Raw genomic sequence first — 18,810 nt, forward strand, 5'->3', positions numbered from 1 at the left:
CAGTTTTCCTTTCTTAAAATGTTTATACAGTTTTTTGGCATCCGCTGTGTGTGTGTGTGTGTGTGTACACACACACATATTTTAAAGATGCATTCGCCTTTTTCAGTTGTAAATGGAAGAAACAATACCAAACTTGCTCAAACAAATAAGGAATTTGTTGATTCTTATGACGAAGGTAAAACACAGCCTTCAGGTACAGCTAGACCCAGGGCCTTAAGTCTAGCTTAAGGGCCTCATCACTCTCTCTGCCTCTCAGCTTTGTAAGTCTTTCTTTGTTGGCTTTATTTGCAGACAGGATGCTCCATGGAACTCAAAGGATAACTATTTGCTGCCCCAAGCCAACATTATTTTTAGAGCTTATGGTTGTAGAGGAACCATTTTTAAGCCTGCTTCATCGCTTATCACTGGGTCTGAAGGTGCAGAATCAGTCCTACCAAACCACATGGACCAGGGAAAGGGTGTCCTCAAAGGAAAAGGGGTAATATTTGCCATTATGTATTTATCTCATGTACAGTATTTCACACATGATATTTCAGATTCACTAAACAGTCTTGAGGGGTTGAGGAAGTCTGGCTAAGAATATTTTCAAAGCCAGGACTGCCACCCATTTCTTCAGTTTCATACTCATTGGTCTTTTCTCTGCACCACAAGATCCAGATGAATGAGTTACAAGCATAATCATGCCTATATCTCACCCACTGGCATTTACTCTTTCACACAAATAGGTCACAGCTGGGAAAAGTTATCAACAGTGTGGAATATACTTCCTATATAAAAAAATGTATCCGAAGTTGGTTGTAAGCAAGGCAGAGATTCTTGGCAGGGCATGAGAGTGTGGGAACAGTAATGTGAGAGAAAATGGTATACACCAAATATCTTATTTCAAGAGTATTAATTTCCTTTTCCTTTGAAGGTGAAGGCTGAAATGTTAGACATGGCAGATAATGCATTTGATGATGAATACCAGAAATGTACTGACAGGATGGAAATCAAATATGTTCCCCAACTGCTCAAGGAAGAAAAAGCAAGCTATCAACCCTTAGAGGATGTGTGGGAAAATGCGAAAGCCAAATGGGAAGCTCGGAAGACTCACATCTCTCTCCCTCTGAGTTTTAAGGATAACCACGGAATAGCCCTGCTGGCATATATTTCTGAAGCTCAAGAGCAAACTCCCTTTTACCACCTGTTCAATGAAGCTGTGAAGATGGCCGGCCAATCTCGAAAAGACTATATCTATGGCTTCCAGTTCAAAGCTTTTCATTTTTACCTGACAAAAGCCCTGCAGTTGCTGAGAAGACCTTGTGAGGACAGTTACAAAAATGTGGTGTATAGCACAAGCCCGGGTACTTCATTTACCTTTGGAGGACTAAACCAGGCCAGATTTGGCCATTTCACCTTGGCATATCCAGCCAAACCTCAAGTTACAAATGACCAACACATTCTGTTAACCATCCACACATGCTTTGGAGTTGCCATTGAAAAATTTTTTGATAAAGAAAGTGAAAGAATCATTTTAATACCTCTGAATGAGGTTTTTCACGTGTCACAGGATGGGGCTAGTAATAACCTTATCCTTCAAAGCACAAACAAGACCTGCAGCCATTTCGAGTGTGCATTTCTAGGAGGTAAGTGTCTCTGTTCTGTCCATACTTGTCTGGGAGGGAAGGAGTGGGATTCTTAGGACCAGGGAAAGGTCAGGAACGAAATTGAGAGGTGTTTGAAAGGGGAAATGACATGAGTGGTCTCTAGTCTAGCTCCTTTCATAATGTTAGTTTCTTTTTCCAAAATTTAATTTTATCACAGTAATACATTTATAGCGTTATTGAAAGTTAAAAAAAAATAGTACTATAAGGCAGTGGTTTTCAACCAAGAGCAGTTTTGCCCCTCATTTGGCAATGGCTGGAAACATGTTTAGTTGTCACAAGCATCCCTAGCTGCTCCTGGCACCCAGTGGGCAGAGGCAAGGACATTGCTAAACGATGCACAGGTCAGCGCCCACAACGAATAAACACCAGGCCCCAAATGCTACAATTTTTAAAGTTTACACTGAAAAATAGCAACCCCCTTTCCACCCCAATCCATCTCCAATTGCCACTCCTCACTGGCATCGATTTTGATTTTGTTAGGTTTTTCTTTTCAGGCACTTACTGTCATGTTTCTAAATATCATGCTTCGGCATGTCATTTATTGAGTTTGAAACTTTCAGAAATTATCTATTGACTTCACAGTATAGAGAATGAATACTTAACTCTCCTATACCATGCATTAGTTAGAAATTCTTTATTCGTCAGCTGTAACAGAAAATCTGCCTCATAGCTCTCATTTAATAAGAAATCTAGAGAGAGGCTGTCCAGAGCTGGTACAGCAACTCAACGATAGCATCAGTAACTCAGGCTCTTTCTGTTCAGCCAATCTTAGCATGTTAGCTTGTTGATTCGTGTTGGCAGTGTGACTGTTGCAGCTGTAGGCATGAGTCTGTGTTCAAGACAAAAAGAAGGGGAAGAGGGATGGCAGCCAAATCTGCCTATTTAGTCAGGAAAGTAAAAGTTCTTCCAGAAACTCGTAGTAGATTTGTGATGACATATCATTGACTGGAACAGCCACTTGGTCATTCACAAGTACAAGAAAAGCTTGGAAAGTGGGTAACTAGCGTTCCCAGCCTTTGTAGTGTAGGGAGCTAAGGGAGAAGGGAATTAGAAATAGCTGTTCCGTCAGTAAGCTAAAGGTATCTGATAACCACCACCCTCCTCCTCGGTATTCGTGCATCTCCCCCTTCCCATTGTCCCAGTGTGGAAGACTGGTACTTTCTAAGTACCTCTTTGACCCTGGAGTTATTAGTTGTATGATACTTTTGTTCCCTTAGTTTTTTATGCCCCATCAATAATTTATCCCAAATCCTTAGAAATATAAATCTCCTCTTAATACATTCAGACATATCAGATACTCTAATTTTTTTTCCTGGATATAATACTTTTGGATTCCCCCATTATCCTGCTCTATGATATGTTCTTTAGGCCTGTTGAATGTTCTGAAATCTCTCCTCACAACTATTCTGAGACTTTCTTTTGCATCTCCCCTGTGGAGAATCCCCTACACCTTGGATTTCCTCTTCCTTGAATTACTCCTTTGTTTAGTGGGGGTAAGGTTTCTCTGGAAGTTTTCTGAGAAAAGGGACATTGAGGCAAATTTTCTGAGACTTTGGATGTCTGAAAAATCTACATTTAGGCTGGCGTAATAGTTTGTTTAGGTTTGTATTTCTGTTTCAGAAATTACTTTCCCTGGAATTTTGGAGATGTTCCTCCACTGTTGTCTAGTTTATGATGTTACTGTTGAAAAGTGTGAGGCCTTTCTAATTACTAAAACTTTGAATGAGACCTGTTTTCCCCGCTCCTGTGGAAGGTTTTAAGACGTTTTCTTTATCCCCCCAACATTCTGAAGTTTTATGATGTGCTTTGGTACATATGAGTAAAGGGTTAACAGCACCTTTTGTCCTTTCTCTTATGGAAATGGCCTCCTATTGATCTCCTGGCACTCTTTCTCTGAAATCTACCAAAGGTGGAATGACTAATGGTAAACTGCCTACTGGTAAACATAACCCTGGATTGGTAGTGTGCATCTGAGCTGGGAGGATTGTGAATGAACTGTCAATACTTGGGAGGAAGCCATGGTATTGGGCATTCCTGAATGTGTTAGGACGTACCCAGGTGTTGTTCTTGCTGACTCCTGGAAGTACAGTCATGGACTGGTGTAAGAGATACTGTCTTCTGTGACAAATAGACATGTGGCATGAGGCTACTACGCTAGGACGGTTCCTGCACTTACCTGTGTATACTTGTTTCCTTGTAACTGAGTCGTCACTTGCGGAGCTAAAGAACAGCCCTCGGCTGCTGTGACAACTTGTATTGAAGGGATATATCTCATGCTGTCCTGTTGCTAAACAGTATGCTGTGTTCCCTGCCTTGCATTCTTCTGCAATGCTGAGTAAACTGGTGAGGTGACAGACTCTTGGGGTCTTGTGAATGTGATTGTCTAACTTAACCCCAAGCCATGGCTGCTGGCCAAGCAGAGCGAGTATTGCAGGAGGGCCTCAGAAGTGGAATAGACGTTTAGACCTTGATTCAGTGTGGCCAAGGCACTAGGAGATAAAAAAGAATAGGTCAGGAAGTGCTGATGAGACTTCATGCCTGGGTGGGGGGCTGACCACTTCGGACTTCATAGCAAAAGCTGTGGAGCCATTGAGGTGCCTTGGACACAACACTTAAGGAAGCCCTCAGTTTCGGGACCATACACTGCAGCATCTGCATGATCCTCAGAGTGGGCACCTCCAAGTTTGCACTCCAAGCACCTCAGTTGCCTCACCGTCGTCCTGGCCCTGCGTTGCACGTGAGTGAGACTAACTGTTCACCTTGAGGGGCAGATGAAGACGGGCGTGAGTGAACTTGTGTTGAGAGGAAAGGTGCCCATTCCCCTCGCCAGCCACATGTTCGTTAGACCTGACTAAAACCCAAGCCGGTTGGAGCCAGCTCATGTCAGCTTATGGGAGCTGATTGTGGGCACACGTCTCTTCCCAATTCCTCCTCCATCACAGTAGCTTGAAATTGACCATGGTTGAGAGTTTACCATGGAAATCAGCAAATACTACAAATCAGGACCCCCACTCCCCGCTACAGAACCTGTTCAACTTTACCAGCCTATCACAGCCAGAAACCCAGTTGCAGCTGGGCTGATAAAATGATACCCTTTTGGTGTTTCTAATGCATTCAGCCAAATGCCATTTGTGGAAGTATTGGTTATACAGAAACTCTGGCTACAGTAGCTAGAGGCCAAATCGATCACGGGTATCTGGTTGATTGACAGAAGTGGCCGACAAAGCCCACAGAGTCCCTGTTTGTTTGTGAATGGGATTATGATGAACAAAAGAGGTGGAGCCTTTGGGTTGACTGAGAATGAGCCAGGGCTCAGACGTGCACAGGCGAGTGCATTATGAGCCCCGGGTGAGGAAGGGAAAGGGCCTGCCCACAAGGTCAGGCAGAGGCTGCAGGGCAGGTCATGGTCAAACCAGCCACCAGGGGAGACCTTCGTGGAGGCTCCTGAGGACTGTTGGTTTGGAGCTCTGACAAAATCAGGCGAAGCTGGAGTCCGATCATTGTCCTCTGCTGCCATCTACAGATAACTAATGGGAGCCAAGGGTCAAAGGCTAGATGACCATTAAAGCTAGGCTGTTTGGAACACGGTGAAGGATAATAACCAGGGCTTTTAAAAGCAGAAGCCAAGGGGATATCATCAGAACCTTGTTCCATTGTGACTATAATTCTAGATGGAAAAAGACAATATTTCTAAAAGGGATAAAAAGTTACGCTGTACTAAATTTAGCGTAAACACAGCCATGTGTTATTATTTTGAATTTGCTTATGATTTCCAAGAAAAAAAGTAGTTCCGTTGGTTAGGAAGTGGAGAGAATATTAATATCTCATTAGCTAACACAATTTCTGGTGGTCAGAGACACTAATCTTGGTATTAATCCAAGATTATTGGAGTGAACTGTGAGTAAATGGTACCAAAATCCTTTATCCTTTCTCATGGGAAAATTACTGTAGGTGAACCTTCTATACTATTTTCCTAGAAAAGCTGTTACAGGTGGAATGTTATCTGGTAATTAGGCTACATTTCTTATAGTTAAAGATGACCCCATTAGAAAACTGCCCTGGATTGGGAAGGACTCTAGATGAATTATAAATACCTAATGGGAAGCCATAGCTTTGGGATTCCCTGCACCTTACAGTGCAGATATTATGTAAGGTTTATTGGAAGAAAACTTACAAGAGAGAAATAGTGCACATATCATCCCCCGAACTCTCATTATTCTACTTGACAGGCTGGGCATAGATCACCTGACATTTTGGACAATGTTTCTACAGAGGGGGGCAGGCTATCTATGTGTAAATATGCTCTACATATTAATAGAGTCATGGGGTCAGGGAGTATTGAGTTTCCTTGGCTAGAAAAGTGGCCTTGTTACACAGGAGGGGAGCCCCTGGACTCCAGTGACTGGTATTAGTCCGTTTTGCTGAGTTTACTCAGACCTGTTGCGCCAGCTCTTTACAAAGCTGTAAAAAGGGGGAAAGAAGATGAACCTACTATCTAGATTTACTTTTCATAAATCTGCCCCTAATCCTTGATGGCTCATTGAGTCTAAGTATTTTCATTGGTTCTGATGGACACTCTTTATTAGCCTTCTCCGGGAGTACCCAAGCTTCTGTGCTGTTGTCTGGGACTGGGGCATCAGTAGGATCCCATGTAGACAGGCCAGATAGGAACTGATATATCCATCACAATGAGAAATTCACAGTATGAGTCAGTGAGGAGAATAATTTGGAAGGCTGTTCAGACTGTTTATCCATATTTATAGGAAAAGAGAGCTGTTCACCAGCAGCCTTCCCCAGACTTGCACCTATCAGACTTGTTCATCCCTGTTGTATTGGTCAGGGTTCAATCAGAGAAACAGAATCCGTAGGAAATGTATATTGTTTTTAACTGCGAGGAATTGGCTTACGCGACTGTGGGGGCCGCAAGGCAAGTCTGAAATCCACAGGTCAGGCTGCCAGTAAGGGCAGGCTGGACTCTCGGGCAGGAGCCGAAGCTGCTGTCCACAGGCCACATTTCTGCTGGAAAGCCTGGGCAATTCCATCTCCTAAGGCCTCTCAGCTGGTTGAATCAGGCCCTCCAGATTATCTGGGATAATTTCCCTTCCTTAAGGTTAACTGATTATAAACTTTAATCACATCTACAAAATGCCTTCCAGGAAACTGCTAGATTAGTGTTTGAATAACTGAGGACTGTGTCCTAGACTAGCTGACATATAAAACTGACTCTCACACCTATGTTATCCATCACTGCACAACAAATTACTTTAAAATGTAGCGTCTTGAACACATTTGTTATCTCCTGGTTGCTGTGGGTCAGGATCTGGGTACAGTACAGCTAGGCCTTTTGGCTCTGGCCTCTCACAAGGCTGCAGCCATCGTGAGACTTGAATGGGAAAAGGTCTGCTTCCCAGCTCGCTCACCTGCTGTTGGCAGGACCCGGATCCTGTGCGTTGTTCACGGAGGCCTGGGTTCCCCACCAGCTGTTGTCCAGGCACCTCCCTCGTTCCTAACCACATAGGCCTCTCCCTAGAGGGAGTCTCTCACAACATGGCAGCTTGCTTCATCCGAGTGAGCAGGAGAGAGTCAGGGGGTGCCAGCAAGTCCTCGTCTTGTGCAGCCTAATCACCGAAGTGAGATCTCATCTCGTTAGCTGTGTTCTGCTTGCTCGAGGCGAGTCAATAGATTTAGTCCACAGGATTCCATAAGGGTGTGAATCCCCAGAGGCAGGATCGCTGGGAGCTGTGTCAGAAGCCACGTTCCATAATCCTGACCCATCGGAGTCTGTTACCTCCTCTTGGGGACGGACCCAATTGGCTGTCCTTTTTCCATAATTGAGTTCTATGGTGACTTCTGTGGTTTACCTTGATTGGAGGTAAAAAATTGTATGTGACAGTGGATCTTTTGGAAGTTTGTCCTACCTTACGGGAATTTAGTTCAGAGAGAGCCCATTGCTTGATAAGATATTGGGTTGGAGAGTTAGGACTTTTATTTCAGTGAGACAGTCTGTCTCAGGCCCAGTGACAGGCTCGCAGTAACAGCTCTGCAAAGGAAGTCCTTGTGTCCAAAAGCCCAGTGGCCAAGAAAAACTGCTGTAGTCTTGTTTCCAGAAATTCTAGTCAGCTCTAAGTTTGGTCACAGACATCTGTAATTTCTTGGGATCTGAAGGAGATAGGGAACTCCTAGGAGAGCTGTATCCACTATTGTCTGGATTGCTTCTAAGGCTTACTGTAGAGTTCCCTGTTAAAATGGCAGCTTACAAGGTTTTGCTGTGTGTCTTGTGGGGAATAAGCACTATTCTTGATCCTGTGCGTTCTTCCCTGACCTTGGGTAGTTTCCTCACACCTGGAAGCTACTCAGTACTTTGCTGAATGAATACTCACGGGAAACCTTTTGAAGATCTCTGCGGTTCTCTGCATAGTTCCCTTCTCTTTAGTGCTGTGTAAAAAACAAATTATCCAGGTATTTTCTTTGTGGAAAAACTGTAAACTACTTAATAGTTATATTGCCATTTGAGTTTTCCATTTATTCTTGAGTTGTTTTTGATAAGTTATATTTTTCTAGGAATTTGTCTATTTGTCTTATATTTCAAATTTATTGGTATAAAGCTACTTATAATAATCTTCATTTTTTTTTACACCCGTTGAATCTGTGGTTATATTCCCTTTTCCATTCCATATGTATTAGATTTGTGCCTTCTCTCTTTTGTTTCTGGATCGATCTCTTACCTATTTTTAATCCTGCTACTTGTTTAGAAACCCAAAATAGTTTACTTTCCTGCTGCTTAATACGCTAATGGGAAATTAAACTTAGAGTCAAATAGGGAGAAGAAATGAAGTCTTGAAAGTAGATCTGTATTAAACATTAAAAGATCCTTGGGTGTTAGCTGAACCTATTGTGGTCATCATTTCACAATGTATGTAAATCAAACCGTAATGCTGTATGCCTTAAACTTTTTAAAAAATTATCGGAAATTCCAATAAAACACATAAGCATAAAAAAGATTCCCACCCTCTACTCCTGAGGAGGCTCTCAAAAATTTTGTGCATAAAAATAGCTGGTCGTGCTTCTTCAAAATGCAGATTGCAAGGCTTCACCCCCAGAAATTCTGTATCAATAGCCCTGTGTAGATCCTGGAATTTGCATTTTAATAGGCACCCAGGTGCTTATTCTGAAGTATGCGATTGGAAGACTACACTTTGAAAACTATGCTCTAATTTGTGCTACAGACAAAAGACAGTCTTTTAAAATCCCAGGCCAAATCTCTGTTATGTCTGTAGCTTTCTCATCCGCAACTCCCCTCACCTTCACCTTATCCTCAGCTAAGCCCTCTGGGGAAGGCTTGCACCCACTCATCTGCTGATGCAACCAACATGTAGTAATTGTCTCTAGAAGTAGTTTTTAAATTTCTAGTCTAGCCAAACACCTGAGGTTAGCCTCAGGGCACCATCCAGATTCTGACAGATCCATACTATTTCCTGGGCCAGTAGGAACTGGACCAAGTCACCTGGATATTTGGTTCAAGCTCCCCAATTGGAGCAGGATTTGAGAACAGATTATGGAAGAGGACATCTCTCATAGTGAAGCCAGGTCTCAGGGACTCCCGCGTCTTAGATGGAGAGGTTCATCCTCAGATAACTGAACTCGATTAGACCGGTGTGTTAGTCAGGCTTGGAGAAGAGACCACAGGACATCTAGACCTTCATGTGGCCTTCTAGGAAAACCCTTCATGACTCATGCTGGCACCAAATCTAAACACCCGGTCCCTGACCCTCTGGCCTTAACTGCTGGCTGTGGGCAGGCTGGCAAATTCCCCTTTATGTCAAGGCTCAGGGGTTTCACTGCAGCAATGATTTCTTCTAGGGCATCATCAGCAAGAAGGGTCCTTATAAAGCTATACTGTCTCCAAAAATTGTGGCTCTCCTTACAGACAGATGAGGGTTCTGGGGCAGACCAACTCTGCTTCTCTGGCGTGAATGTGAAGGACCTTTGCTCATGTATTCAAGGGCATTGAAGCTCTGACTGAGATTCTTTTTCTTCAGTGGATAGGAATTGTCATAGGAAGGGAATAGGTTTGCTGTTGAGGACATTTAGTATCTGAAGAGAAGATTAATTGAACAGACAGGTACATTTTCTCCTAACTTTTGCAGACTAATCATAGAATAAAACATTAAGTGTTAGCTTTGGATGGTATTTGGAGGTCATTTGAAGCAGTCTCCCAATAAAAGATGCAGATAAGGAAGGTAAATTCCAGAAACGTTAGATGTTTTATCAAAGATCATACTGCTTTTGGTAGCTGTAATGTGAATTCAAAAGTGTAATTGTTCTGCGATTTGTTTGCGTCCCAGTAAATTATAGGTCTGATAGACTAGGAGCTGACAGATTAATTACCAATAGCCACAGGTCAGTTTGACATCTTTACTAGGGCAGATCGTATTTAACTAATAAAGCTTTGTCTTTATGTTTCAGGACTGAAAACTGAGAATTGTGTTGAGAACATGGGTAAGATATGCTTTAAAGTATTATCTCTGTAAAGAGAATTTTGTCAGTGTTATTTCTCACAGGTCTGGGGCAGAGCCACCCCACCGTACTGTCATACTGTCATCTGTCAGCCTTCACTTTCTCAAGACTGACTTGTGCTACAGCTACTGCCTTTTCAGGTGGAGGACCCAGGAGCCTTTGGCGGTTGCATCCCTCCCCCACCCCACCCCCAGCCTTGCCTGTGGCCATTCTCTCAGCCACTGGGCATGCAGGGACTGTGCCACTCGCACCCTAGCCTGTCCTTACAGGAGCCTAAGGACTCCTGAATGACCCAACAGGACTCTCATACACAGAGCTAGATCTAAAAAACTGTGTTTTGATACCTTAAGAAATAACATTTGGGAGATCTTCATTAGAAGGAATAGAGTGAACATGGCTCAAGGTGAGAGCCTAGAGGGACAGAATGGTAATGTGTGGTCTGTCTTAGCTTCCTTGGGGAAAAATAGGAGGATGTAACAAAAGAAGTCTTTCTTAGAGGATCATGGGAAAGATTTGGGTAGGTAAACAGGAATTCTAAGAGTGTTCAGGAATAGCATTATCAAATAGGCCCAACAGATTTGAACCAAAGTTGCCAGAAAATACCTTGGGCTGATGCATGCTTTGGTGGACTTTTTTGAAGATTTCCTTATTAAAAAGTTTGAAAGTAAGGGTCCATTTCTAGCTGTCTTCTTGGCCTGATTTTATATGAATTCTTCATGTAATTAAAATGAATCCACATCCATTTATTTTTGAGATTGAATTTTTATATCTCTCCTCTCACCATATTTTGCACATATCTTAAATGTAAGCTACTCAAATTTTTATCATTAATAAACGTTTAAAAATAGACTGAGCCTGACATTCACATCTGAACATAATACTATATATAATGGAAACATGTTTGTATTTCAGAATATTTTCAGCCCATCTCCAGTCCTGGTAAGTGTGCTCTCATTTTTAAAAATAATCCTTACATGGATGTTAAGTAGCTCTTTCTTATTTAGCAAATTGAATTCTTAGCTGAAGAAAAAGAATACTTTGCAGATATGAAGGAGTAACTGGCAGATATGGGGAGGGGGGGGAAAGAAAGACTATTCTGGGGAAATTTGCCTCTCGAAAAATGAAAGGGCTTGCTCTCTGGAGATCTGAATGATATGGAAACATTCTAAGGAATGAGGTTAGTGGGACCTGAAGAGCTAGTTGCTCTTGATAGGTCTGAGGGCTGTATATTCAGTCATTGAGATCAGCCAGTGTGATACCATTTAGGTGAAAGTGGAAAAGTTAGTCACGTGCACCTTTCGTATATAATTTTGGTACCATTTGACTAAACTATATGGGTGATCCGATGCTTTTCTCCCCCCTAAATTTCCATTTAATGGTGACATGGCCCAAATCATTTGTTTGCATTTGAGTTCCTTATTACGTGTTTGGCCCATGTAGCAACAATAAGAGTTTATTGAAGAGAGAAGAGTATCTGGCCTTTCCTTAAGTATGCAATTTACTTGATATTTGGAAGAGAATTTCCTGTCCTGATGTGAAGCATTTCATGCCCCTGACAACTTGCTTAGCAACACTTTTTATTGACCCATTGCAGCGACAAGTTTTACTAGTCACTTTACAGGGACCTCAGCTAAGTCTTCAAGACAGATCTTTTTCTAGTGTATTGAGATCCCCAGGAGACTTGCTCTATGTGATGGTTCTTCTTAGGGCCACACGAGGGTTCCAGCCCAATTAGCCGAGGTGCATGGAGACTCTGGCTGACACTTCAGTGTAGTAGGATTAATCTGCGGCACATGCCAAGTGGTTTTTATGGCCATATTACCTGAAAATAGTTTTGCTGTAACTATAGTAACTCTCAATGATTTTACTCTATCGTTAAAACTGAAGTTTCTTTTTGTAACTTAGGTGATAAAAAGCAGAAGCTTGAAGAGCCTGGTAAGATATTTTCATAAAATCTGGGGACTTACATTTGTAAGACAGCTCCCTTGGGGACGGGGGCAGGTGGGCATAGCATGGTAAGAAGCAGTGGGAAGAGGAAGAACCCAGTTTAGCTGACTAATTTGTTCTATCCGAGACCCTCCTGCGTTTCAGACTTCTCATAAAGATGACACAGCCCTTGTGTCGCCTAACAATCATCCCTAGGTCATCCCAATGGAGCAGTAAGAGACATGAGGAACTAACTCTAGAGAACGTACTGTTTCCCCCTTTTCGCTAGTTGTTACTTGGGTAGAGGAAGGTGCGGCTAATTATTCCACAAACTCTTGTGACCTAGGCTGTTGGGAAGGAGCATGACAAAAATGGCATTATCTTTTTCTAAATTAAAATGATGATTTTGTGTATTTACTTCTGCTTCCAGCAACCTAACAGATGCTGTTAGCTGTGCCTATTTGGTTACTTGGTATATTCCCAAGTACAACTCATTCCCAAGTTTTTGTTGTTTCTTACAAATGATATTATTCAAATGTCCTCAAGGGTGCTGGGACAGGAACACTCTCATAAATTACTGGTGAGATTACAAATTGGAACATAACTGGAAGATAGTTTGATAGTATGTAACACTAGCTTTAAAAATGTTCATACCTTTTAACCCAGTTATAACACTTTTACGTATTTGTCCTAAGGAAATAATCATCAAGATTTGTGTACAAAATGTGTTCAAAAATATTTAGTGTTATGGTAGCCAAAAATGTATAAATAACTTTAGTGTCCAACAGTTGGGTATTATTAAATAAGTTAAATTATATCCATATTATGAAACACTAAACTTAAAAAATCATTTTTGAAAACTATTTAATGACAAAGTTCTTATATACAGTGGCAAATAAAAATAGGAAATAAAACAGTATATAGAATATAATACCAGCTTCATTAAGGAATGTGAAAAGGTACAAATTTCCAGTTATAAGATAAATAGGTACTAGGGATGTAATATATAGTTAACACTGACTATAGTTAACACTGCTGTTCGGTGTATTGGCAAGTTCCTAAGAGAGTAGATCCTAAAAGTTCTCATCACAAGAAAAAAGAAACATCATTTTCTTTCTCTTTTGTATCCATATGAGATGAACGGTATTAACTAAACTTACTGTGGTAATTATTGCACAGTATATGGAAGTTAAGTCATTATGCTGTGCACCTTAAACTTATACAGTGCTGAATGTCAATTACATCTCAACTCTGGAGAAAATGCTAAAAAATGTGTATGTGCATATATGTATACAAACAAGAAAATTGAAAGGAAATATACCAAAAATGTTAATATGCCAAGAATGAGTAGTTCTAAGATTTGGGACTAAGAGTAATTTTTAATCATGTCCTGTGTTTTTCCAAATTATCTGTAGTTATAATGTATTACTTATATAATCAAGAAATTTTATTTAAAAAAAAATACATCATGAGAGATGTAGGGCAGAGGATTTGGACTGAACCTTAAAAAAACAAAAACAAAACCAGGAGCTGTTTTGCTCAAATCTAGGAGAGGTTCTGAGTCACTGGCTATCATTCTCACAATGAGTCAGTCAGGCTCCAGTGGGTTAAATCTTCTCCCCTTTACTCTGTCCCCTACCTCTCCAAGCTTTTAGAGTTTTCCCCAGTAAATTGCCATATAGATACAAGGTTAAATTAATTTTCAAGTAAATTGCATTTTTTCACTAAATAGTTCTTCCTATTCTCATCTTTAGGAAAGAAAAGCCAGGAGTCCACTGTCTTACCTGGTAAGTGATTTTTTTACTTACTGAGATTAGCTACAAGGTTAGAAGACGTGAGCACTCCGGGCACTAAGGACATTACTCGACCTGGAGAGTTTGAGGAATGGGTTAAGCCAGAACAGAGGGACTCCTTTTACTGAATGCTTGTTATGTGTCATGCAGAGTACTAAGCACTTTTATGATGTATCTCCTTTAATCATCACTTGTTACAATAACCTGCAAGGTATTTCTTTTGCATAAGTAAGGAATTGAAGGTCAGAGGGATTGAGAAGGCCGCCCAATCATAGAGCTTACAGAACTAAACGAAGCAGTCTTATACTGTTTCATTTAAAAGTCAATGTACTGGGACTACCTATGAAGATAAGGTTGGAGACATACAGGCCAAATCATGGGAGTTCTTGAAGTCCAGTTAGAGAATGAAGAGCCATTGAAAGATGTTTTTGTTGTTACTGGTGACTTTTTTTTTTAAGGTCAAAGATCGTGGAGGTATAGACAAAAGGAAGCATTAACAATGCAAGATAATTGATTAACCAATATTCATTTCTGTCTTTAGGTATGAAGAGCCATGAACCCATCCAAATACCAGGTAAGCCAGCTTTCTATTCACTCTCTGGGCCCAAGTATGATGTGAGCGAGGCGTGGGGACTGAACATGGGCTGTGCAGACAACCAGCTTCAGGAAGTCTCTCCTCTGCCATTTGCCTCTGGGTAACTTTGTATCAGTTACTCCACTCTCCTTCCACATCTGTAAAATGAAGAAAACTTCTGTCTCGTAGGCCTCATTAAAGTCCTACTGAGATAAAGTACTGGTAAATGCATAGTACCATGTTTCCCCCAAAATAAGACCATCAGCTCTAATGTGTCTTTTGGAGCAAAAATTAATTAGACCCGGTATTATATATGATGTGATATACGATATATTATTACATAAGACCCGGTCTTATAGTAAAATAGTAAAATAAGACCGGGTCTTATATTAATTTTTGCTCCAAAAGACGCATTAGAGCTGATGGTCCACCTAGGTCTTATTTTCAGAGAAACACAGTAGTTTCTAATAGTAGTCAACAGGAGCTGTCTTTATTATCATCTGAAAATCTTTTCTCATTTAGGGATAAAAGTGGTACAACTGGATGAAAAACCTGGTAATACATTTTTTATTAGGAGTGGAGGCACCATGGAGTTGAGCCCTTTACCATAATCACTCCATAACCTAAGTTTGAAGGGGTCCGGGGAGGACACCTGGGCTGCATAGCTTCTGACATCCCAGTCTGCAAGCTGGAGGGAAAACATGTTGAGAACTCCTTTCAGTGTGAGCTGCTATTTATTATGGCTCCCTGGGCCAGGCAGAGAAAAAGGTGCTTGAAACTGCAACAGCTGGCTTCCAGCTGCACCTGTCTATTCCAGAGTGGGGCAGGAGGGAGGCTTCCCAGGGTGAGCTGGCTACTGTAGGGAATCTGTTGTCACAGGAATACATCATCAGAGAGGTGTGTATGTGAACTATGTAGCACGGGACCAGCCATTTCCATGCTATTCACTACAATGCCCATGTCCTCCAACAAACAGGCCACTAGGTTTTGCTGGGGCTGTTCTGTATGGTGTCCTGTGTCCTCTCCTGGAACGCTGTGTGTAGAGCACGCTTTTTTGTTAAAACATTTACACTGGATCTCATTTAATCCAAGAGAAATATTGTTTTGTCATTTCAGAGATGAGGACCTAGAACATAGGAAGGTTAAGGAATCTGTAAAGGCTACAAAGAGACAAGCAGGACTCAAACTTTTCAAGTTTTGTTCACATTCTGTCACACGACACTCGTCTTTCATCCACATAGTTATTAAAAATACACCTCTATCCTGGGCTCCTAGAATTGGCATTTGGCTTCAAAGCCGTCAAAATATGGCAATATTAATATTTCAATGCTAGGCACACACTTGGAGGTATATAGCAGACTAATTAGGAGCAGAGGCTTGGAAATCAGACATTGCTACCACTGATCACCTCTGGTTTTACGTTAAGTCTTGAGAAACGTCTGTATAATACAGACAACTAAACCTACCTTCTAGAACGTGAGAAGTAAAGGTGACAATGTACATAAAGCATCTGCACAGTGCATGACACATAGTAAACACTCAATAAATGGTGGGTATTAATGTCGTACTTGGGAATCTAAATTCAGTATGTAAAAAAAGTATTTTTGAAATCAAAATTTTAATTGTTTTTTTAATGGAAGCACATACATGGTAAAAAAAAAAAAATTCAGAGTGCAAATGAGAAAAATTAAAGCCTTTCCCCCAACCTTAGAACATACCTCTAAACCTAATACCCTACCCCTAGACCAACTCTCAGAAATAACCAAGTTTGCTTCATCATTTAATCAGATTTTTCTCTTCTGGATAAATAAGTGTACAATGCAATTAACTAAAAATCTGTTTACATTTTAGAATATAAAAGTCACAAAGATACCAAGAGTCCTAGTAAGAAATCTCATTTCCTTAGTTGACAAATGTTTGATCTGCAATATAGAAAAATTTTTTTTCCTTCATAAAAAGTACCAGTTACAAGAATTTAAGGCTTCCTAACAGAATCTAATGTCATACCCAAGTGCTTATATGTGTGTATATGTGGGGGCAATTTGAGTTTGTTTCTTGAACATTTTCAATTGTGTGTAGAAACTATACTTTTTAGAGCAACTGTTCTCAATCCTGTCAACCCAGTTCTCTTTCAAAACAAGTTACTTTATAAAGCCCTTATTTACACTATCCTGAAATAAAATTCATAGATAAGACCTACCTGCACCCATAAAAAAATCAATATAATGTCCTAACTATAATTTGTAACAAAATTAGATACATTTTAATATATAAATGCCTAGATTATACTAGAAGACATAATGTAGTAGACAGATGGTTGTATTTACTTACGCAAATAAATTGGACTTAAGACTGGAAGCTATTCTAAGAAAATGAATGTGAAGAAATATAGTTGGTACTAGATAGAAACTAATGTGTATTAAAACTATTCAAAAATATTTTGTTTATATGTAAAACTGATTTAAGTTCTAGGTTGAGCATTATAAATAGGTTTTTAACTTACGTGTATGTCTAGCAATGCATTTGAAATTTGGGTGAAAGTGGGTTAATTTTTCATGGTGCAAAACTGGCCCTCTACTCCCACCCCACTGTTGTGACAATCAAAAAAATAGCCTGACAGATTTCCAGCTGCCTCTTAGGGGGCAATACTGCCCCTTAAGAACCACTGCTCTGTAGCAGCAAACTAATGCATGCGTACATCTGTCTGTCCACTTCCCCATCTGTATACATTATAACTGCATGTTTATAATTATGGCAAGTAAATTGACAAAATGAGTTGAAGGCTTTTATAAAATTTACTATTTCTTTTGGCCTCACTTATGAAATCTGAGTGGTGATCCCATTTTGTTACTTCCAGTTAATCCTCCCTTGTACAGTGTAAGCAAAACACAGCCAGAAGTCAGGTGTCTGTTAAAGGCAGTGAAGCAGATCCTGAAGTGGATGGACTGCACTGCTCCTCTCCTCTAGTTCAGATGAAAGAGAAGCAGTTTTCTCCAGAGCAGTGTTTTATATATAAGGGAAAAGATTAATTTTTTTATGAACTTGCAGGGCTTTGTGTTTTAAAATGCAGCTATAGTCAATGTATTGGTTGGTAACTGAGAATTTGCAAATGGAATATTTCTTGAAATAGAAGAAAATTAAACTTTATTTTGCCATATATATATACATATAAATATGTATATATAATTTGCTAAGAATTCTAGAGAACTTGAACAATTATCTTGTCTACATAAGATAATTAAAACCTGCATCAGCACATCCTAATGATCTTTATGAAAATATAGCCTGAAATCAGTAATGAACAGTATTTATTTGAAAACTGTTCCTGGTTAGAAGTATTTTAGGTAAGTTTGTAACTCAACTCGAATGTCTGTTTACATATTCAGGCTATATGGTGTAGGTGGATAAATGTGGTACTAACAATGACACGTCAATGACTATGAGTTCTCATTAACAGCTCCAGGTCCGGTGCCAGTTCCAGTTCCAGGTCCCAAAACCCATCCCTCTGCATCCTCTGGCAAAGTGCTCCTTCCACCGTTTGGGACAGTCATCAGTTTAAGTAGTGCTTCTGCTATATGTCTGTTTGTTGCTCTGTAGGCTGATACATTCTGTATTTCTTGAAATACATTATAGGGATCCTACAGGAAACCATCAAAAGGAATGATGTATTTTCCACTTGTTGGCCAAAGTCAATTAATAAAATGAGAACTGCATTTATGTTATTCACTTTGCAAATTCAGAAAGTTGGTCCAGATGTTATAAAATCGTTTTCACTTATTTGTATATTAACCTTAGGATTGCAGAAAAACTGCATATTTCTGATTGAATTCAATAAAAAGACATTAAGATTAATTTCAGAATTGTCAGATATTAAAATATTCAGTGTGTTTAACATGCATTTTTGAATTAGAATTTTATATTCTACTCATCTTCGAAGGATTAGACTTTGACTTCAAATCGTATCATCCCTCAATATCCGAACACTGTATTTTTCTATAAACACAAGAGTTTATGTACCAAGTGTTTCAAATACATAGTCCCTAACTTAAATCTCATGTTAATCCAGAAAGTAGACAGTACTCTGTGTACTAAACAGCAAGGGAAAATGAGGTTAACAGTGTAGTACCTTCTTCCCCAATGTACTGTGGTGGTTGAACAGACACTCACTTAGGTATGGGGCTTTGGTAACTGATAGCTGTTTACACTTTGCCAGTGTTTCAGAAAGGCTTTAAGGCCACTTTGAAACGATACAGAAAAACTACATAAAATCTAAACTAGGTGTTAGGGGTTCAGTGTGCTTTTTAATTCCACCATCTCTCTCTCTTCATGTTCAGAATTTTAAGTGGGCTATCCA

The 18,810-nt window shown here is 40.2% G+C and overlaps 1 protein-coding gene across 7 annotated transcripts in view; it reads left to right on the plus strand.

Moving 5' to 3' along the window:
• The window catches only part of ART3 (ADP-ribosyltransferase 3 (inactive)), a 110,586-nt gene extending 92,280 nt beyond the window's left edge, over positions 1-18,306 (plus strand). For all 7 annotated transcript variants that reach the window (XM_033106119.1, XM_033106120.1, XM_033106115.1 and 4 more), the window contains exons 3-9: positions 914-1,625; positions 10,113-10,145; positions 11,076-11,102; positions 12,069-12,098; positions 13,844-13,876; positions 14,424-14,456; positions 17,914-18,306. In XM_033106119.1, the coding sequence (XP_032962010.1) occupies positions 914-1,625; positions 10,113-10,145; positions 11,076-11,102; positions 12,069-12,098; positions 13,844-13,876; positions 14,424-14,456; positions 17,914-18,053 (1,008 nt within the window). In that variant the 3' untranslated portion in view covers positions 18,054-18,306. The remainder of the gene's footprint in view (positions 1-913; positions 1,626-10,112; positions 10,146-11,075; positions 11,103-12,068; positions 12,099-13,843; positions 13,877-14,423; positions 14,457-17,913) is intronic.
• The last annotated feature ends 504 nt before the right edge of the window (positions 18,307-18,810 follow it).

This window comes from Rhinolophus ferrumequinum, chromosome 5, assembly GCF_004115265.2.
Source record: "Rhinolophus ferrumequinum isolate MPI-CBG mRhiFer1 chromosome 5, mRhiFer1_v1.p, whole genome shotgun sequence".
NCBI lineage: Eukaryota > Metazoa > Chordata > Mammalia > Chiroptera > Rhinolophidae > Rhinolophus > Rhinolophus ferrumequinum.